The 22,343-nt window shown below is 37.2% G+C and overlaps 2 protein-coding genes across 3 annotated transcripts; one reads left to right on the top strand and one right to left on the bottom strand.

Annotated features, from left to right (window-relative positions):
• Positions 1–6,102: 6,102 nt before the first annotated feature.
• On the top strand, positions 6,103–11,030 carry LOC125262058. Its single transcript, XM_048180617.1, has 7 exons — positions 6,103–6,742; positions 7,384–8,054; positions 9,315–9,360; positions 9,564–9,655; positions 9,734–9,844; positions 10,043–10,319; positions 10,608–11,030. The coding sequence occupies exons 1-7, from the start codon at positions 6,716–6,718 to the stop codon at positions 10,815–10,817; spliced, it is 1,434 nt and encodes a 477-aa protein (XP_048036574.1). The 5' UTR covers positions 6,103–6,715; the 3' UTR covers positions 10,818–11,030.
• Positions 10,866–18,497, bottom strand: LOC125262057. 2 transcript variants are annotated; one of them, XM_048180615.1, is made up of 18 exons: positions 17,860–18,497; positions 17,466–17,550; positions 17,142–17,307; positions 16,738–16,939; positions 16,360–16,435; positions 15,823–16,103; positions 15,649–15,726; positions 15,450–15,518; positions 15,311–15,355; positions 14,514–14,587; positions 14,330–14,392; positions 14,040–14,245; positions 13,825–13,921; positions 12,697–12,859; positions 12,510–12,613; positions 12,109–12,253; positions 11,876–12,002; positions 10,866–11,589 (listed from the first exon to the last, which is right to left on the bottom strand). In XM_048180615.1, exons 1-18 carry the CDS (start codon positions 17,875–17,877, stop codon positions 11,231–11,233), a joined length of 2,358 nt encoding a protein of 785 aa, XP_048036572.1. In that variant the 5' UTR covers positions 17,878–18,497; the 3' UTR covers positions 10,866–11,230. The 2 variants fall into 2 exon arrangements, with proteins under 2 accessions (XP_048036572.1, XP_048036573.1); XM_048180616.1 differs by lacking the exon at positions 17,142–17,307.
• Between the last annotated feature and the right edge of the window lie 3,846 nt (positions 18,498–22,343).

The following is a 22,343-nucleotide window of genomic DNA, read 5'->3' as shown; positions in this document are numbered from 1 at the left end:
ATCCATCTTTAGAATTTTGTCTTTGAACTTCCGTTTTTGCGGTAGCTCTGTAAATTTCTATGGCATCACTGTCGAAGAGCAATTAGCTGGTGAAGTGGATTTACTTATTGTAGTGTTAACGAAAGTTATCATGAGCATTGTAATGTCTGAAGTGGTTGCCATAACGAACATCAGTAGACTTAGAAGATTTAAAACCGAGCGGTTCATTCATAAATCCGTAAGATCTTACCTTCATGCTGTAGAAATACAAACCAGAAGTCAATGCAACAAGCTCAGAAAAGGGGCAGGGCTACATAAGGTCTATAATGTGCAGAATTTGAATGTGTAAGTCATCAGTAAAGTAAGCAGAGGTGCATTTAGGCCATTACCACAAAGAGTGTTCTAAATAGGGAATGAAAATAAAATCAAATAAAAATCTAATTCAATCAATACTATAATACTATGTTTTTAATTATGTTTATATGTCTATGTGGTGTTTTTAAAGGGATAGTTCACCCAAAAATGAAAATTTGATGTTTATCTGCTTACCCCCAGCACATCCAAGGTGTAGGTGTCTTTGTTTCTTCAGTAGAACACAAATGATGATTTTTAACTGCAACTGTTGCCGTCTGTCAGTCAAATAATGCTAGTGGATGGGAACTTCTACTATAAGAGTAAATAAAACACGACAGACAAATCCAAATTAAACCCTGCGGCTCGTGATGACACATTGATGTCCTAAGACACGAAACGATCGGTTTGTGCGAGAAACCGAGCAGTATTTATATCATTTTTTACCTCTAATACACCACTATGTCCAACTGCATTCATCACTCGATTCGTTTGGTCTGATCGCGCTCGGACAGCGGCAGTGATGTCTCGCACATATACTTCAATGAGAGCGAGACATCACTGCCGCTGTCAGAGCGCGATCAGACCTTACTAACGAGTGCTGCACGTGGTTGGACATAGTGGTGTATTAGAGTTAAAAAATGATATAAATACTGCTCGGTTTCTCGCACAAACCGATTGTTTCGTGTCTTAGGACATCAATGTGTCGTCACAAGCCGCAGGGTTTAATTTGGACTTGTCTATGGAAGTTTTATTTACTCTTATAGTAGAAGTTCCCATCCATAGCATTATTTGACTGACAAACGGCAACGGTTGGAGTTAAAAATCATAATTTGTGTTCTGCTGAAGAAGCAAAGTTACCTACATCTTGGATGCGCTGGGGGTAAGCAGATAAACATCAAATTTTCATTTTTGGGTGAACTATCCCTTTAATATGCTTTAAGACAAACCATGTGCAATTTCATATGTCAAACTGCAGTGAAAAACCCGCTGTTTTAAATCGCTGGTGTCTGTGACATCACAAACTACCTTGTAACCAATCATGTCAACGTGCCGGCGGGCTTTAGCATATCATTAACAGCGAACTAGCAGGGGATTCTTTATATAGGGTATATTTTTCTGTTGATTTAAAAAAATGTGTCGATTTACCAATATGGCGGGTGTATGATGTATATTACGATCTTGCGATGAACTATATGCCTTTCTCCACCGACGTTCTGAATTGTTAAAGCATTTGTATTAAGGCTACTGAATGTTAGAACGCAGCTGTCTGACTGGTAAAAGTGGTTTGTGTAACATTAGCTTCACATTATTAGCGGTTTGATAACATGGTCAAGCAAAAGCTAATCATATTATTGTCTGATGTTGTAAAGAGTGATACCATTGTGCAGCGTTTACCTCAGTAAGTTGGCCGAGTGGATCTCTGAGCTGGCGTGAGCGAGTGGAGGCAGGGCTAATTTGCATATTCATTGATCCACGTACACTCACCTAAAGGATTATTAGGAACACCATACTAATACTGTGTTTGACCCCCTTTCGCCTTCAGAACTGCCTTAATTCTACGTGGCATTGATGCAACAAGGTGCTGAAAGCATTCTTTAGAAATGTTGGCCCATATTGATAGGATAGCATCTTGCAGTTGATGGAGATTTGTGGGATGCACATCCAGGGCACGAAGCTCCCGTTCCACCACATCCCAAAGATGCTCTATTGGGTTGAGATCTGGTGACTGTGGGGGCCATTTTAGTACAGTGAACTCATTGTCATGTTCAAGAAACCAATTTGAAATGATTCGAGCTTTGTGACATGGTGCATTATCCTGCTGGAAGTAGCCATCAGAGGATGGGTACATGGTGGTCATAAAGGGATGGACATGGTCAGAAACAATGCTCAGGTAGGCCGTGGCATTTAAACGATGCCCAATTGGCACTAAGGGGCCTAAAGTGTGCCAAGAAAACATCCCCCACACCATTACACCACCACCACCAGCCTGCACAGTGGTAACAAGGCATGATGGATCCATGTTCTCATTCTGTTTACGCCAAATTCTGACTCTACCATCTGAATTTCTCAACAGAAATCGAGACTCATCAGACCAGGCAACATTTTTCCAGTCTTCAACTGTCCAATTTTGGTGAGCTTGTGCAAACTGTAGCCTCTTTTTCCTATTTGTAGTGGAGATGAGTGGTACCCGGTGGGGTCTTCTGCTGTTGTAGCTCATCCGCCTCAAGGTTGTGCGTGTTGTGGCTTCACAAATGCTTTGCTGCATACCTCGGTTGTAACAAGTGGTTATTTCAGTCAAAGTTGCTCTTCTATCAGCTTGAATCAGTTGGCCCATTCTCCTCTGACCTCTAGCATCAACAAGGCATTTTCGCCCACAGGACTGCCGCATACTGGATGTTTTTCCCTTTTCACACCATTCTTTGTAAACCCTAGAAATGGTTGTGCGTGAAAATCCCAGTAACTGAACAGATTGTGAAATACTCAGACCGGCCCGTCTAGCAACAACAACCATGCCATGCTCAAAATTGCTTAAATCACCTTTCTTTCCCATTCTGACATTCAGTTTGGAGTTCAGGAGATTGTCTTGACCAGGACCACACCCCTAAATGCATTGAAGCAACTGCCATGTGACTGGTTGATTAGATAATTGCATTAATGAGAAATTGAACAGGTGTTCCTAATAATCCTTTAGGTGAGTGTATATTAAATGAGGCAAGGGTGTAGAGTTACATTAAAGCTATTTTAAGGCATGAAGACATTTTTTTCACAGGAAAAAACATTTAAATATGTCATTTTGGTGATCAAAGATGAGTTTTAAGGGATAAAATTATTGACTACAGGGGGAATTTAAATTATCATATGATTTAAAAACAAAAGTCCTATCAAGTCCCTTCAAGTTTATGCATTTTGTTATAAAATAAATTATAAAATAAATAAATAAATAAATAAATAATATTAAGTAGATAAAAAGTATAACATTTAAAAATATATATATTTAACTGAAAAACAACTGGGTTACAGGGTTGCAAATAATAAGGCTGCAAATGTAGCCTAAATTAAGCTGTCATTCCCCCTTTGGATGAAGTTATATTTCCCATAAATATAAAGAAAAATATCAGCATTATCTCCTCTCAAATCACATTTCTATCATGACGAGATCAGTGAAATAGGGCTGACTGATATATCGCATGCGATTGTCACGCGCATTTCGTTAGTAAAGCCGGTTCCCTGATTGCCGCTAAATCGCCATCACCTGCTTTCAAATGGAGCGGCATTTAAAGGGGTACTTCACCCCTGGAAAGATGAATGTGTATTTAAAATTGGTCATTTATGTAGTAGAAATGTGAAATTATTTTTGAATTTGGAGCTTTCTAGACTGAGAAAAGGCAGAAAATGTATTTTTGACTAATGTGGATGAAAGACAACAACTCCCAGAATGCACTTGTTTTGCTGCCCTTGCGAGGCCACGCCCAAACCACGCCTATCGGTTACAGGCGGCATTACCAGGAAAATTCAAACAACTAGGCTTGCTTTGTTACATATTAATTATATAAATCGTTAGTTAGTTCATACATTTACAGCGAAATGGTGCTAAATTGCTTTGTACCTGGATGTACACCCAAAACCAGGAAAGGACAAGTAAGTTTCCATCATTTTCCGATTAAGTTAAAGATTTGGAGCGATGTAAACAGTGGCTGCGGGCCATCAAACACCCGAAGTTTGGAGATGACACCGTTATAGAAAACCTAAAAAAACGCAGAATATGTAGTCTCCATTTCAAGCACGGGGACTACGAACCAAATATCCTTGCAATGAAGAGAACCATTCTGAAGGACATCGCGATACCATCGATATTCACTTTCCCAGAGGACGAACAGCCTGGGCATCTGGTACTAAGCGTATTCGCCTAGAGGTAAGACTCGCTGATACTAGACTGATAACACAGTAGCCTATATGTAGTGTTGTAGGTAGCAGTAAAACTGCAAACTTAGCAAAGTAATGTTAGATAGACAATTACATATAAGTTGCATATAAGTTGACTGTTATCAAAGTAAAGCCACTGTTCTGTAAAACTGAAGTCGATTTATCTATTTATGCTAACGTTACCACAAAAGCCTGTTGCTGTATTGGTTGAGATGACTGCAGAAACCGATAAATTTGCGAGATGAACCACTGATGTAGTGCAGACAAAATAAAGTTAATTACTGTAAGCTTAAAAATATAATTGACACCCACTTTTGATAAAATCTTTGATCTATGTCCGTGAGTAACCTCAAACGCGCATATGTATGGGCGTGGTGAAAAAATGCGGAACTACCTGCTATTACTGGCTGTAGTTTTAAGCCTCTGGCCAAAAAAGCCTCCGATGACGCAAAATGACGATTTTTGCGTCATCAGAGGCTTTTTTACAGAATAAAAATGCATAAATCTCTCATCTCGGGCTGATATGAAGGGGGAAAGCACGGTAATTCGAAAATACTAGTGGTATTCTACTAATACAAAGCTTAATGCTAAATCCTGAAGTAACCCTTCTAATAGACAGAGCCGTAGTTCACTGACAAGCCACGCAATATCGCGTTCATTAGCGAAGGCGATTACCTCAGTACCTCACATCTGCGATATGAACGCGATATTGCGTGGCTTGTCAGTGATCTACGGCTCTGTCTATTAAATGCCGCTTCATTTGAAAGCAGGTGATGGCGATTTAGCGGTAATCAGGGAACCGGCTTTACTGGCGAAATTCGCGTGACAATTGCATGCGATATATCGGTCAGCCCTACAGTGAAACAAAACTTTTTTAATATTATAAACAGGGAAGATAGAACTATTTGTTTGTGATTATGCAAAAAACTGTTTAAATGTATTAGCTTGGAACCAACAACCTTTTATCCCTGATTATTTACACAACTAACATCTCTTACTTCACAAACTAACACAAAAACTTCATTTGCACAGCATTTTTTTTTTTTTCAAGAAAGGCAATACTTGACTTGTATCTAGCACTGTGACTGAATCAGCACTTTGTTTGTAATTGCATTACCCTCTCATTTGTACGTGGGATTAAGCCATTTAACCTTAGCTACCTGCTCTGGTAATTGCCACTTATGTAATACAAACTTTCTTTTCTCAAAGTCACTTTGGTAAGAAAACTGTTTGCCAAAAAAAAAAAAAAACCTTCATGTCCAGCTAATGTGCTTCTATACCACTCTATATGCTTGAGCTAAAATTTTCAGAAGAGCCAATTAGCATAAATTGCTATTTAAATACCTTGATTATTCCTTGAGTAAATTAATAAGGAAAGTCACGAGCCATTGTTGTATCTCCTGCATAACTCTGCCAATTGGCCTTTTAGAGTTTCCTCACTGTCGCCGTCATTATCTCCGAATGATTCATGTCATCTGGATCATTGCTCAAGCACTTATTTCATGAATATGAATTATTTAAAACTTGATCTCTGACGCCTATTTGAATATGCACACCAAAGACTCATTTTCATTGAATTTAAAGGGATAGTTCACCCAAAAATTACAATTCTGTCATTTACTCAACCTGAATTTTAGTACCAAAACATTTTGGTTAACACTGAAAAAATGTTGCTTTATTTTACTATCCTCACTTACATGAATGAACTATAGTGTCCTAGAAAAAATATATAAAAAATGTCTGAATAATTTCTGGTTTGACTGTACTGTTCTCAACTGTTCTTAGGTTTCAAATCGACAACCTATACTGGAAAAATTTGAATTAACTTATCTGCTTGAATGACACATATGGCGGCATTTTAATGCCATTAATGATCGAGCGCACAACTGATGCTTGCGCGCGCAGTAAATCACTTCCGCGAGAGGATAACAGATCTACACGCGAGCAAACGGGAGCCCGCGAGCTCATTTTAAACCCGCGCGCGCGCATAACATCTCTTCTGCGCGCAGATCAAGCCCTCGCGTGCTCGGACAAGATTCGCAGCACGCGCGTCATCATTCCCCACACTCGCGCTCAATTATGGCGACATTTTAATGCCATTAATGACCGAGCGCACAATTGATGCTTGCGCGCGCAGTAAATCACTTCCGCGAGAGGATAACAGATCTGCAAGCGAGGAAACGGGAGCCCGCGAGCTCATTTTAAACCCGCGCGCGCGCATAACATCTCTTCTGCGCGCAGATCAAGCCCTCGCGTGCTCGGACAAGACTCACAGCACGCGCGTCATCATTCCCCACACTCGCGCTCAATCTTCTATTTCGCTCGCGCGAACACTTTTGATTTTTGTCAGTCGTGGGGCGGGACTTTACTTATTTCATTGAAACCTGAAATCTCATTGGTCAACTCAGTTTTTCCGGAAGTCTGTTGTGATTGGACGCATGTTGTAGAGCGATTAGACATGGCTTCATCAACAGACCAGATGAAAGTGAGTAAAACTTTATTTATTTATTGATTGATTGATTGCATTATTATTATATGTCCTTACCAGATACTATATTAACTTGATTTATTATTATTTTTATGTAACTGTAGCTGCTGGGGAAAAATATAACACAAATTATATTTGCTGTAGTTCACCACTACATTACCACTACCTCCACTAAACAGTATCTATGTTTAGTGTTATACAGCACAATTTATATCAGTTCTGAGAACTACAGAAATGTAAAAAAGTGTACAATAAATAGTTGTAACCATGATTCTAATGAGTTGTTGTGTAAGCTTTTTGTTATCATTCTTTGTCAGGTTAATATAGTTTCCATTAAATACAGTATGAAAGTGTTTCAGCACTTACACCATTGAAAAGTTACAGTTACAGAACACAGCATGAATGATCATACCCCTCTGAAACCCAATTTAGAAATTAATCTTTATATCTAGGACATTATTTTTAATAATATGTTCAGATGTGGTCAGGTGTACTCATTTATACTGTGTGCTGTACTTACTTTGAATTTAACTGTTACTGATGATGATTACAAAAAAGTTAATGATTAAAGTTACCTTATCATTTGTTAATATCTAATGTTGCTCAGTTGAAGCAAATTTTGTCCCTCTATTCTGCAGCAAATTCTAAAAAGGCATCTTTTGGAGGACCTTCTCTCCAAGTTTGAGAGAGCACTTTTTAGATCTCCCCTTGACCAGGATTACATGGAGTTTGTGTGTCGCCAGCAGCTGTACCTCCTGCAAGCACTGTCAAGACATGTGGAAATACCCCACGAAATCATTCAGGCTCTGCAGGAAGTGTTTGAACTTGTTAAACAACCTCCATATTCCACAGCTCCACATGCAGTGGTGGATTCCTCTGATGGTCTGAGAGGACGTCCAAGGTTTGCAATTGAAAGAGAAGAGTTAGCAGAGATGCTGCAGACAAACCTTCCTGTCCACTACATTGCAAACATGATGGGTGTTTCCACTAGAACCATCTTTAGAAGGATGAACGATTTTGGCCTTTCCATCTCAGAGTTGTATAGCTGCATGACTGATGAGGAGTTAGACAATGTTGTGAGAGCCATAAAGGATGATATGCCTGCTGCTGGTTACAGAATGGTCAGAGGGAGGTTGTTGTCTTTAGGTCTGCGTGTGCAGTGGAAGAGAATAGCTGCCTCAATGCACCGAGTTGATTCAATCGGAATCCTTTCGAGATTGGCCAGCCTGGGATGTGTGGTGAGAAGAACGTACTCCGTTCGAGGGCCCCTTTCTCTTGTGCACATTGACACAAATCACAAATTGATAAGGTATTTCAACAGCTATATATATTATATATATACATACACACATTTAATATAAGAACAGCATTTTGACTTCATTTTCACTTTTGGCTAGTATTTCATAATTTAAAAAAAAAACACAAAAAAACAATTTAGGTTAAAAAGCAAAGCAGTGAAACAATATTTTACTTATAATTATTAATAAATAACTGGTTTCTTAAAGGGTTAGTTCACCCAAAAATAATGCTATTTATTACTCTCCCTCATGTCGTTCTACACCCATAAGACCTTCGTTCATCTTCAGAACACAAATTAAGCTATTTTAGTTGAAATCCGATGGCTCCATGAGGCCTCCATAGGGAGCGATGACATTTCCTCTCTCAAGATCCATTAATGTACTAAAAACATATTTAAATCAGGTCATGTGAGTACAGTGGTTCAATATTAATATTATAAAGTGTCGAGAATATTTTTGGTGTGCCAAAAAAAACAAAATAACTTATTTAGTGATGGCCGATTTCAAAACACTGCTTCAGGAAGATTCGGAGCGTTATCAATCAGTGTATCGAATCATGATTCAGATCTCGTGTCAAACTGGCAACGGCTGAAATCACGTGACTTTGGCTCCAAACAGCAGATTCGATACGCTGATTCATAACGCTCCGAAGCTTCCTGAAGCAGTGTTTTGAAATCTGCCATCACTAAATAAGTCATTATTTTGTTTTTTTGGAGCTCCAAAAATATTCTTGTCACTTTATAATATTAAAGTTGAACCACTGTACTCATATATATATATTGAACCGATTTAAATATGTTTTTAGTACCTTTATGGATCTTGAGAGAGGAAATGTCATTGCTGGCTATGCAGGCCTCACTGAGCCATCAGATTTCATCAAAAATATCTTAATTTGTGTTCTGAAGATTAACGAAGGTCTTACGGGTGTGGAACGACATGAGGGTGAGTGATAAATGACAGAATTTTAATTTTTGGGTGAACTAACCCTTTAAGTGACATTGAAAAGCTACCTACAGATTACTAAAGTTTCATTGAACTTCTTTTCATTTTACAAGTTTTTAGACAATTGTACTTTACCTTTGATTGTGGACGCTTTTACCGGATATGAAACTTCCTCGGTCAGTGCCTCTTGAGGAAAACATGAACCTGGCTATCTGTACATTCTCCACTCCTTGGTCTCCCCTGACCCTGATTTAAAAAATAAAAATAATAATAATTTTACTTTATAATTTTTCAAATAATATTTTATATTTCTTTTATCTTGTAAATAGATACAACATCGTAATATTTGGTGGTGTCGATGGTTATTCCAGGAGGGTATGTTTACAGTTTATGTTTCTATAAAAACACAAATTTGAGTGTTACTAGTAATCTGCTGTTAAGATCAGTCCAGTCATTATGATGTCTATAAAAAATAATTCATGTTTATTAAAAAGTAGCCTGTAATACATTAAATTCCAATGTACATTACATTTCCTCCTACCTATATTTACTTACTCTTTGTTCCTTTGTGTTTACAGGTCATGTACTTGAATGCGGCAAATAATAACCATGCATCGACAGCATACCACTTCTTCTCAGAAGCAACCCAAACATTTGGCTTACCATCAAGGTGAGTATAGTAAAGAAAAAGCAATAGAATTTTATGTCTGAAACTTTGATTTTTTTTTATTTTTATTTTTTAAATCAGGGTCAGGGGAGACCAAGGAGTGGAGAATGTACAGATAGCCAGGTTCATGTTTTCCTCAAGAGGCACTGACCGAGGAAGTTTCATATCCGGTAAAAGCGTCCACAATCAAAGGTAAAGTACAATTGTCTAAAAACTTGTAAAATGAAAAGAAGTTCAATGAAACTTTAGTATCTGTAGGTAGCTTTTAAATGTCACTTAAGTAACCAATTATTTATTTATTAATAATAAGTAAAATATTATTTCACTGCATTGCTTTTCAACCTGATTTTTTTTAGGGGGGGGGGTTTCAATTTTTATTGTTTCTAATAGGATTGAGCGCCTCTGGCGGGATGTCAGAATCATGGTCACCAACAAGTACTCAGACATGCTGCACTCCCTGGAGGCAGAAGGATTGCTTGATATATCAGTGGTTGAGGACCTTTTCAGTGTGCACTACACTTTTCTCCCAAGACTTCAGGCAGACTTGGACACATTTTCAGAAGCCTGGAATCATCATCCACTCTCCTCAGAGGGCAATCGAAGTCCCGAGCAGCTGTGGCAGATTGGAATGATGCACACAAATAATGACCGATCTGAGAGATACGAGGTATGGTAATGCCGTCTTAGTCAGTAGCCCTTCACTGCAGAACACACGAGATCCAGGGAGTTGAGACAGATCGGTTTAAGGCATATTTAAAGTGTGAGGATTTGGATCTAGATCCAGGGGGTGGAAACAGGTCGGTTTAGGGATACGTAAAGTGGGAGGAGTTGGACCAACCCCACCCCCCAAATCTTGTGTTCTGCAGTACGGACCATCTCATCTTTGTTATTCTGTCAGCACACTGCTGTTCATGTAATAAGTTAATTCCTAACTATTTAACCACTAAACCTTCAGGACATCGAAGAGCCAGATCTAGACTGGGACGTAGCAGCTACTTACGATGCCTGTGAAGATCTCGGAGTTGTTGTTCCAGAATTTGAATGTCCTTTGAGTGCAGATGGATTGAGGGCTCTTGAACATCTGCTGAATTCAACTGGTCCTAATATCCCTGTCAAAGAACTGTACTTGCTTTGTCGGGAGTTTGTTTCAACAAATATGAATTAAAAAAAAAACAAAAACAAAACAAAAAAAAAAACACACAAGCATAAAGACTGAACAGCATAATGGATTTATTTTGCTCTGAAGCTTACTGTGTGTTGATGTACAGTTTTTTCACATCTGAATAGAGTTTGGAACAATTTGGCAGCAATCTTGGCTGCTTTTGTTGTATTACAAGTCAATGATGAATTAAAAAAAATAAAAAACTAGTCAAATATCCAAAAGCTACTGCACCCCTATTCTTTTAACATATTGATACCGCCATAACAGTTACAGAGGGTAAACAGTAAACACTATACTAGGATTCAAGTTCATGAACGACCAAATTCAAGCTACTGCACCCCTATTCTTTTAACATATTATTAACGACATAACAGAGGGTACACAGTATAGTGATTAAACTATAGTAAGAATCAAGTTCATGAACGACCAAATTCTCTGCTATTGCTCACAGCCTGTCTCATAATGCCGAGGAACTCTGTGTTTGTCCCTAGGTGCTGTGTAGGCAAGGTCACAGTACAGGAACATGCATTTACTAGAGGGAAGCATAAACTATGCTGACCATATCGAAGCTGGCAGTCATGATCAAATTCAACATGTATTTTAAATTTTTCTCTTTGTGCAGAAGTAATGGGGACATGCCCCTGGCCAGTAATCCACTGCATGAAACTGCTGACGGTGATCTTGTCTTGTTCTGCATCTCCTTTTGTGCAGTTTGTTTTATCCTCCTGTTCGCTGTCATCTCCAACCCTGCTCTCCTTACTGCTGCTCCCTTCTTCTGCAAAAAACACACATCTCTGTCTGCAACCTTACTTGTATTAACAATATCTGAACTTGGACTGACAATATCTGACATTTTTAAAATGCTCCTAATATACTATTTTAAAATTGTTTTGGAGGTTTCCTACAACAAGTTTATATTCAAAAGTGTGAAGCGATTCAAATCTTCAGTCTTGCTAAATCACACCTTTCTGCAATCCCTCTCTGCTCTGATTGGTCAAATGGCCCAGTCGATGGTTGAACTGATGCAATTTAAGAATTAAGAGTAAGAGTTATGATGTTACCTTCATCTTCAAGGCTTTGAATGAAGTCCTGCAAGTAGTTCACAATTCTTGATTCTCTCTGCCGCTTCACTGAACCCACCTCACTTAAAATGGGTGACAGGGCCATCATGAGAAAATCTGCATCAGGCTGCAAATCAGAATAAAAGAAACCTTTTATTATACACAGCTCAAAAGCCATCATGACAAAAAACAAACAAACAAACAAAAAAAAAAACGCAAGCAACAACACTTACTTTTGTAAAGTGACCAGGAACAAATAACGGCTGAAATAAAGGCTGATTCTGTTTCACCATTTCATGGAGGCCATAGAGTTCCAATCCTCTGCACATTTGCTGCAGCATTGGGAGGATTCGCACAGACGAATGCAGAACAACAGCACTACATAAAATAATAAATCCAGGGAAGAACAAATTATATTAAAAAGGTTAAATTAACATATGTTAATAAAGTTTAATAGAAGTGCTTGTTTGAAATAAAAGACTAAGTATAGAACATTAATCTCTGCCAGATTGAAAAAGCATTTGTAAATTATTTTACAGGCATCGTAGGTGTTTAAATACTATAAAACAGATCAACTAGAAAAAAAAATTACACTGACTATATATTTTTTTTAGGTCTGGAAATTGCTTAACACCTGACAATCTCTTCCTTTCGATCACATGTTAGGGGTCCTGTGTACCCACATGCTACAATTCTTTCAGAAAGGTCAAGCAAGGCTGTAGTGTCTGCGGTCTCAATCTAAAGAAATAAAAATGATGAGTAACACAGACATACAGTACACATATGTATACATAAATTTTAATTGAGTTGAATTAGAAAACCTTGTCAATTAGATCTAGCAGGTCTGCATCTGTTATGTCAGCCTTTGTCAGCTCATCTTTTTTAATCTCGCCGGAAGAAATGAAATTGTATATCCACTCCATGAAAAAGTTGGGTGGAGGTCCATCCTGAGTAATGCTCACTGCCATTATTTCACCAACTATCCTAAAGTAAAACAGGGCAGTTCAATTGACAAAGAAAGGCCTTAACTGACAAACTGTTATAGGATTTGAATTAGGGCTCGGTATTGACACAAATATTTATATATTATATTATATTATATTATATTATATTATATTATATTATATTTATGTGGTACATAACAGCTTAGTTGCTATTACATTACTATTATACTGAAGGTTCAAATAAACTGATTTATATACAAACACTTAAATTCTAAACAAGGAGCATTTCATAATATTAAAGTTACAATACTATTTTTACATAACCATGTTTTTTTAAATGTAAACATTTAAACATACATTAAATATTGATTAAACATTACAATGAATGAAATATGGTGCATATATTTAGCACAATGCTCCTCTCCAGAGTTAATTTTCTAGCTGATTACCAAGTTCATGGTCACTGAATATGGATTTTATGAGAGAAACATGACAAGCTGTTTGTGACATCTTTGAAGTATGGCTGAAGCACTGATTGGGCGATTACATGTGACAGGATTAATGTCAGTAAATTGTCCTGTATCTGTTTACATATCTTTTGGCATTCATTCATGTTTATTTCATGCTGTAGCCCATAACTGGTATTAAAATAGAGGAAGACATGATCTTTCAAGTGCGCTGCATGCTGCCGCTTCACTTGACCTGAGGCACATTGCGTGATCGGTCACTGCATTAAATAGCGAGTGCCACAGCGATATTTATTGTTTAAATTTCAAAATAAGATGGACAGAATTCAAAATCTGAGACTTTGTTTCTTATCAAAAGTAACAAAGCACAAAGCCTATTGCAGTTTAATGTATATAATGTTGTTCATTTATCAGCTGTAAAGAGACTTATTTTCTCGATTCTTGGGATATACAAGTCAGTTTGTAAAAATGAGATTGGTTCGATTAAAATTGAGACATCAACATTTTTTTTACCCAGCTGTAATGCTAATAAACCTACCTGAGATTGTCATTCTGAAAGTCCGTAATTGAATACTTAAGATTTTTCCCAGTGCTCCCTCCCTCAAAGAATTTTTCCTCAATTCCGGCCATCATTTCTTTGAAAAATGCAAATTGCCAGTATTAATAAACAAATGCACTGAAGATGATGACTACATTTTATAAAACTGCATAATTTATGCAATGGTGCTGCTGCATCTGAGAACAAAAACATACCGGTCAGGAATTCTTTCATTAGAGCACCACTATCTATCCCAGGCTCTCCAATGAATGTGACTCTGAGGGGATTCTTCGGAGAGGACTTCTTCTGCCGTTTCCACTGTGTTAGGCCTCGGGAAAACATGTCTTCCCTTGTGACACAGAGGCTGAAAATGGTTGAAGGGTCTATTGCCTTTTTAAGTGTGTTGATTGCGTCTGTAAGACTTGAGAGAAAGAAAACAGAGATGCATGCTTTTTTAGATTTTGGCCTATGTAAAAAAGGCACTATTCATTAAACTTAATTGCACCTCTTTTGCTTGTCTTGCTTTTGTCCCGTTATGTCCAAATCTTGGTTTGGTCTATCGTCAGCTCTGAAAGAAATTCAATTTAGATAAATAAAAATTACTACCACACACAAACAACTAATGGTAAGGACTGTAGGCTAAACCAATAATTTCATGAAAACACAAAGCATAAAATAAAAATAATAACCTTTCCCCACAGGTACTTGCATGTACTTCAATAAAGTCTTCTGAATACATGGCAGAACACACAGGACAAGATACCTTACAAACAAATGCAGGAAAACACTTAAAACACAGAAAAACCTAAAACAAAATTAACTAAGGTGATTACAATTACAGACGTCACATTTACATAATTACGTAAAAAAGGTGCATATATATATATATACACACACATATGGTAACACTTTAAAATAAGGATCAGTAGTTAACATTAGTTACTTGTATTAGTTAATATGAACTAAGCATTAACAATTGAAGTTAATTTTAGTTAATGTTAATTTCAGCATTTGTATTAAATGTATTAACAAATGTATTGCTCACGTCAGTTAATACATTAAATAATGTGAACAAATGACACCTTATTGTAACGTGTTACCATATATATATATATATATATATATATATATATATATATATATATATATATATATATATATAGAAACAACCAAACAAATGTATAGTTGACATTTGAAGCTTTTCAACTTATTTTCATATAAGAATATGGCATGCTGTTGCTTTAAACAATGGTAAAAAGCTATTCAAAACATCATTCAATGTAAATTTTAAAAATCAAATAATCTCAATTACAATTTCAAAGGAATAACTGACAATTATGATTTGGCATAATTGTATAATATATAAATTTAATAAATAATTAATCTGAAAATGAATCTGTATGAATAAATAAAATGCAATATTTTTTAAAAAATGATAACATTTCCTTCTATAAAAATATACTAAGTAGTCCTGCATTGGTTTTACCTTGGCATCCATAACCACTGAAGGTGAATCCAACTCATTCCCTAACTGTGGATAAAAACAAATATAAAACATGATCAAATTTGAGAAATCGCTTCATAGTTTCCATACATAACTATCCATTATTTAAAACACAACTTACATGGCCACTACACCGATTCAATTCTGTCGAAGTAGATGCCACTTCTTCATTTGTAGGGTCTCCAGGATCCTTTTACATAAAAAACAGTTGTCAGTTGTCAGTTGTGGTTGTATTAGTATGGGTAACACAAAATAATTGTCTTCTACCAAGTAAATTATTAGTAGACCTGGGATATGCATGATGACATTGAACGACTTACGTTGGAATTATCTTCATCCACTATTGTAGAAATGGAAGGCACTTCTGTATCAGATGACAGCAAGAAATCTATAGGCTCCTGTGACAAATTAAAGGCCGATTGTAAATTGACAATTGTAAATTTGACTCATTATGAAAACAATGAAACTATCAAAAAAAATTAAATAGACTTTACTGATTCACTATCGCTGCTGTTAATCCATATGTCTGTCTCACACTTCTGGACGTGCACAGCCAACAGTTGAACAGGCATGTCTGTGTGACACTTGACACATCGAGCTTTTGGCATTTTTTCAAATTCTTTGGATGAGTAAGGTAAAGGGGAGATGTCCAGTGTGTTCTGAATTGGCATTATGTATAAACAGCCCTTTCCTCCAACCGTTTTAATAAGGTAGGACCCTGTGTATCCTTCAGCTTCCGGAGCAACCACATTCAGCTTTCGCTGACCAGATCCACCTGTAACACACCAAAAAAAGTAAAAAAGATCAGAAGACATAATCAGTTATTTGTTTAAAAAGACAAATCTTTGACAAATGAATGACAAAAAATGTTTTAGAAATGTAATAATATTCTATTCCATTCTAACATTGAATAGCCAAGGCAGACAAACTAAGATAGGTTCAAAAGTAGAAAATTAAAAATGGTTTTAAAGCAGAGATGCTACTCAAAGCAACAATCCAGTGTACTGATGTATACCACATACAACACTTACCAACAGCTTTATACAGCATCCAGGCTCCCTCCAATGATTCCATTTTTGAATATGTCTCCAACAATAGTTTAGATATCTGGTGGTATTAAATACACCAAACTTTATTAAGACAAGACTTGCTTGATTAGAAAATCACACTATCAGATAATATATAGTGAGCCTAATTAAGCTGAATAAATAAATTATTTAAGGCCTGGTTTCACAGACAGGGCTTAACTAAAGCCCTGAATAGGCCTTACTTAAATTAGGATACTTAAGCAGGTTTTATAAAAATGCCCTAGAAAGCTACATTATTGCTGTGCATCTTGAGACAAAACAATGACACCAACATATTTAATTTAAATAGTCACTTTATATGTAAAACTTGAAGTGCAAGACCTCAGAGTGATCAGCATCCTCTGGGATAGCAACAGTCCTCCGTCCTAGTCCAGCCTGTAGAAGAATCAACTCTTCAGAGGCTTTTGGGGTCCGTTTAACACTTTTATTTAGCAGGAAAAACTGAATTGGCATTGACCTGGCAGGCCTTTTTTTAGGAGTTGGGATAAAGCTTTTTCGTGCCTTGAAAAGACCAGGGAATGCTCTGAGAGGAAAAAAGAATCTGATGTGTTAATCATGTATAAAATCTATTACAAAAAGTTGTAATTTTTCAGTGTTTAGGACATTATGATGAAATGTAGGCTGATATGTGTTATTCTACTTGAGAATTGCTACTATATCCATGTTGTGCTTCCTACCAGTACTTTGTTTGCACTATAAAATTGGCTTATCTGAGAGATCCAAACCTGGCCATACTCTGGTCCACTGAATTTCCTGATGCAACACCACTAAGGGTGCGCTGTGGTCTCACTGCAGACTCCACCCTGTTGCCAGGGGTTGCCTGACCCTGTAGCTGTGTTGCATGTTGCCTCCTGCCTGCTGTGACCTGTTCTCTCTGAACCTGCCCTTCATCTGTTGAAATTATTCAAAACTGTATAAAAACCCTAAGCCTTTGTGACTATACTACTCAAAGCAATATTATTATGACCAATGATAATTATTACATTTCAATGTAAACCAGGTATGCAGTGTTTAATTCAATATAATGCTGCACAACACAATTAACTTACCCATTCCTGACGGTGGGCATGACTCACGTGTTAGAGCACTGCGTAAAAGGGACACAACATGCCTGGCAGCGTTCTGCAACTCGGCCTAATGTATATGAAAGCATTATTAGGCCTGACTGATATACAGGCCTACTGTCTACTAAAAATAATGGCAACAGGACGTTTCATCATAGTTTATTAGCTTTAAGATAAAGAGAATATATGCACTGAATTTGAAAATATTTCAGATATATTTATTTTTACGTATAGAAAGCTATGGTTGTGGGGTTAGCTTCAAGCTAGTTACACGGCTACAAAGAATGCTTAATAGAAAATCTTGTTGTATAAAATAACCATACAAAACATAACATTGTTAAAATGAAATAATAAAATTAGCAATCACTGACGTACTTACCTCTCTTTGGTTGTCCATCTTGATAACTCTGCTTCAGCTCTTGATTGCTACTCACAGGCGTCCAATCACAACAGACTTCCGGAAAAACTGAGTTGACCAATGAGATTTCAGGTTTCAATGAAATAAGTAAAGTCCCGCCCCACGACTGACAAAAATCAAAAGTGTTCGCGCGAGCGAAATAGAAGATTGAGCGAGAGTGTGGGGAATGATGACGCGCGTGCTGTGAGTCTTGTCCGAGCACGCGAGGGCTTGATCTGCGCGCAGAAGAGATGTCATGTGCGCGCGCGGGTTTAAAATGAGCTCGCGGGCTCCCGTTTCCTCGCTTGCAGATCTGTTATCCTCTCGCGGAAGTGATTTACTGCGCGCGCAAGCATCAATTGTGCGCTCGGTCATTAATGGCATTAAAATGTCGCCATAATTGAGCGCGAGTGTGGGGAATGATGACGCGCGTGCTGCGAATCTTGTCCGAGCACGCGAGGGCTTGATCTGCGCGCAAAGGAGATGTCATGCGCGCGCGCGGGTTTAAAATGAGCTCGCGGGCTCCCGTTTGCTCGCGTGTAGATCTGTTATCCTCTCGCGGAAGTGATTTACTGCGCGCGCAAACATCAGTTGTGCGCTCGATCATTAATGGCATTAAAATGCCGCCATAGACACACATAAATAATGAAACCAGACGCACATAAATCAGCCGATGTCTGTTCACAAATTACCCTAATGTGTTCAGAGCTGAGAGAGAGAGCGATCTAGGATCCAACAGCTCAGAAGAAAGTATCTGCCAACAGGCCCACCAGTGGATGCTGACAATATCTGTCTGTTCCTGACCACAAAGAGCACCCCAGGACAACACGCACGCAAACAAATACACTCCGGTCTGTCCTAGGTGCTTCATTAACACCTGTGCAAATCAGAGCAAAATCAGTTCACACAGTACACATTCAGGTTACAAGTAGTATTCTTACTAAAAAAGTAGTAGCTGGTTTCCTTCTACTAGTTGAGATCCTAGTTATGTTCGTAGCACTGAAGTTTCCATCCTAGCATCTGGCATGGCTCAAAATGAGAAGACAGAACAGCACAACTAAAGTGTCATCACTACCTCGAAGACATGTGACACCTCCGGGAAAGTCTGTTTCTTTGACATGCAGGTTTTGTTCCTCACGCTTTTCGAGACAGGATGAAAAAAGAGATGCGATGGACCTCCTGACCTGACAGATGTGGCTCGGCACAAACCAAGCTGCCCAGTCTGCCCTGAACCTTGATTTAAGATTGAATCAATTCATCAATTCATTCATTTTGACTTTTATTTAGAATGGCACACTTGATTTAGTGTTAATGTACCTTTTCACTCGCTAAATTGTCTATATGTCTTCTCCAGTTATTTAATTTCTGATTTGGACATTTTCACTACCCAGCCATTTGTAAGACTAATATTATAGCTTTCATCAGCTGTCGTAGCTTGACTCAGAAGTGTCTAGTCCCTCTCCCTCCATTACTCTCAGTAAAGAATCTAGTGAAGCATGTTTCAAAACTCTGCAAATGAAAGACCTTTACAATCTCCTCTGTCCACATCTTCCCCTTTCATGGAGTTGAAGTCTGTCTTCCACCTCCTGTCACTCTCCCCCTCATTCGTCTTGAATCTCTACAGCCAATCATCTCTCAGTCTGACAGGGCCGCAGTGGGACTATTAAGGGAACGGCTGTGAGTTTCTGCTAGAAGGCAAAAACTGCTGAAAGCCTGATCTGTAATGTTCGATACAGCTTAGACTAACAATGTACAAAAAGTACCATGTTTTTTTTAATGGTACTATAGAAATACCCTGTTTTTTTTTGTTTTTTTGGACAAATACCATTATACATATAAACAGTATCATGGTATAATGTTGTAATGTTCTGTAACTGTAATGTTCGATACAGCTTAGACTAACAATGTACAAAAAGTACCATGTTTTTTTAATGGTACTATAGAAATACCCTGTTTTTTTTTTGTTTTTTTGGACAAATACCATTATACATATAAACAGTATCATGGTATAATGTCAATATACCATGGTGCATGAAATTATGACCAATTTTTTTCAAACCAGAACGCAAAAAATTCAAATTCAGGCCAATATAGATTATTCTTGTTTATGTAAATTATGGCCAATACATTGGTGTACAAATATTATACAATTTTGACTAAATAATAAAAAATAATAATACAAATAATAATAATAATGCTATTAAAGGATAAGTTCACCCAAAAATGAATTAATTACTCACCCTCATGTCGTTCTACACCCATAAGACCTTCGTTCATCTTCGGAAAACAAATTAAGATATTTTTGATAAAATCTGATGCCAGCAAAAAAAAAAAAACTTTCAAATGCCCAGAAAGCGTGTATCAAACTGCCAAAGTCATGTGATTTCAGTAAACGAGGCTTCGTTACGTCATAAGTGTTTCGAAAGGTTTCGAAATGTCAATGGTTCACGTGACTTTGGCAGTTTGATACGCGCTCCAAACCACTGATTCGAAACAAAAGATTCATAAAGCTTCGACGCTTCATGAAGCAGTGTTTTGAAATCACCCATCACTAGATATTATTGAATATAGACGTTATTTTAGGGTTTTTTTTGGTGCACAAAAAGCATTCTTGTCACTTCATAACATTAAGGTTGAACCACTGTAGTCACATGACCTGTTTTAAATATGTTTTTAGTAGCTTTCTGGGCATTGAAAGTGTCAATCGTCTTGCTGGAAATAGAGGCCTCGCTGAGCCATCGGATTTTATCCGAAATATTTTAATTTGTGTTCTGAAGATGAACGAAGGTCTTACAGTGTGGAACGACATGAGGGTGAGTAATTAATGACAGAATTTTAACTTTTGGGTGAACAAACCCTTTAATGTAATTGAATTACTTTTAAATTAAATAATTAGAACAACAAATGTAATTTATTTAAATTTAAGTCATTTTTATATAAAAAAAAATATATATATAAACTATATAGTAAAAATGAGCATGATCAATTAAATATCCAAAAATACTGACCAAGATATATAAACACACTGAAACACACACACAATATCAACAAATTACTGATAAAAAATACCAATAAATAAAAAAATCTAATATCGGCCAATAATCAATACTATATTGTGAATTTCCTTCTATTTTTATAATTTGCACCAATATATCATCCAAAAGGGACTGGGATACTCTTCATTTTATTATGACTCTATTTTTGATAAAAACAATAAATAATATAAGATAAGCACTTTTCCATTTCAAATTCTTAAAGGTGAAATTGAACTCGAAGCAATACAACCATGAGGCTTAATTGTTTCAAAACTACTCAAAATTTAGGAATGACGACAGTGTGTAACAGGTGTGTAGACCTGCCATCAATCAAAAAGACAGACCATTCAAATGAGCATCAGAGCTTCAGACTCACGCTAGAATCGTAACAGGTTTTTTTTTTTTTTTTTTTATCGTTCGCTGTCTTCGCTGGCCTTTTGAGTATGCAGGCTTCTCAGCTGTCAGTCAGGCAGTGTGAGTGAGCTTTGGCCTTGTCAGTTTGTTTTGTGCACTGTCTGACCTCCCTCTGAATGATATGTGTTCTTTCAGGCCTCCCAGAGCGCTACCACAGAGCCGCGCAAACCAAATTACGGAAGATTACTGTCAGTCGGCCCTTTGCTGCCGAGGTCTCATTTACATAGGGAAAACAAGGCAGGGAAAAGGGGCCATTATTGAAAACGGATTTATGAGGGATCCCTCATGAATTAAAGAAAGTGCATCGCATAATGTGGCTTTATTGTGTTTTGTCCAAGTGCCGGGTTATGAAGACTGTACTGACATAGAGGGTGTCGAGGGACCTGGACGTAGCCTCTGAATCTCAATATGGGAAAGCTAGCCATTCTTTTACATTCTTTGGATGCTGGAATGAAGGGTCTAGCTCTTGTTCCTCTAGGGAATGAACATTGTGAAACACCATGTGTGTCCACTGAATCCTGAAATATCACCAGTCAGTCTTTTATATACATCTATACTCCTCTGCTATGGCTCACAGCATGCTAATTTCTGCAAGAACAATGGGGATATACTATGGTAATTCACAGCAGCTCTAGTTTGACCCTTTATATTGATTGCGCTCTAATAATTAGGTGTGCATAAAACAAAAAATACTGAAGGCAACCATTTGAATGGCTTTTTGAGTTGAGAATAGAGGTTATGCATTATCTGATTATCTGTATTACCTTCAAACTACTTAAAACTTCAAACTTTTAAAACTTCTTCAAACTTTCTGGTCTGGCTTTCTCAAGCCAGCTTCAAAGTTTTGTCTTAACTTTTTTTTACCTAGTTTAATTTATCATAACATTTAATTTATATTTAATATTTTTTCTGAATTTACCTTTTTGTAAATAAGTTTCATGCAAACTGTTTCCTTCATTTACATAATACGTTTAAATATTCAATATTATGCATTTTTTTTTCAACAATGTCATGGAG

This window comes from Megalobrama amblycephala, unplaced genomic scaffold (genome assembly GCF_018812025.1).
Source record: "Megalobrama amblycephala isolate DHTTF-2021 unplaced genomic scaffold, ASM1881202v1 scaffold574, whole genome shotgun sequence".
In the NCBI taxonomy this organism is placed as follows: Eukaryota; Metazoa; Chordata; class Actinopteri; order Cypriniformes; family Xenocyprididae; genus Megalobrama; species Megalobrama amblycephala.
This window is presented reverse-complemented; position numbering and strand designations above follow the sequence as displayed.

Coding starts and splice junctions, on each gene's coding strand:
- LOC125262058 (XM_048180617.1), top strand. CDS start 6,716: ATGGCTTCATCAACAGACCAGATGAAA. Junction 6,743..7,383: donor CATCAACAGACCAGATGAAA/GTGAGTAAAACT, acceptor TCTATTCTGCAG/CAAATTCTAAAAAGGCATCT. Junction 9,361..9,563: donor TCGATGGTTATTCCAGGAGG/GTATGTTTACAG, acceptor TTGTGTTTACAG/GTCATGTACTTGAATGCGGC.
- LOC125262057 (XM_048180615.1), bottom strand. Junction 12,254..12,509: donor CGAAAGGAAGAGATTGTCAG/GTGTTAAGCAAT, acceptor TATTTTATGTAG/TGCTGTTGTTCTGCATTCGT. Junction 11,590..11,875: donor TCAAAGCCTTGAAGATGAAG/GTAACATCATAA, acceptor TGTTTTTTGCAG/AAGAAGGGAGCAGCAGTAAG.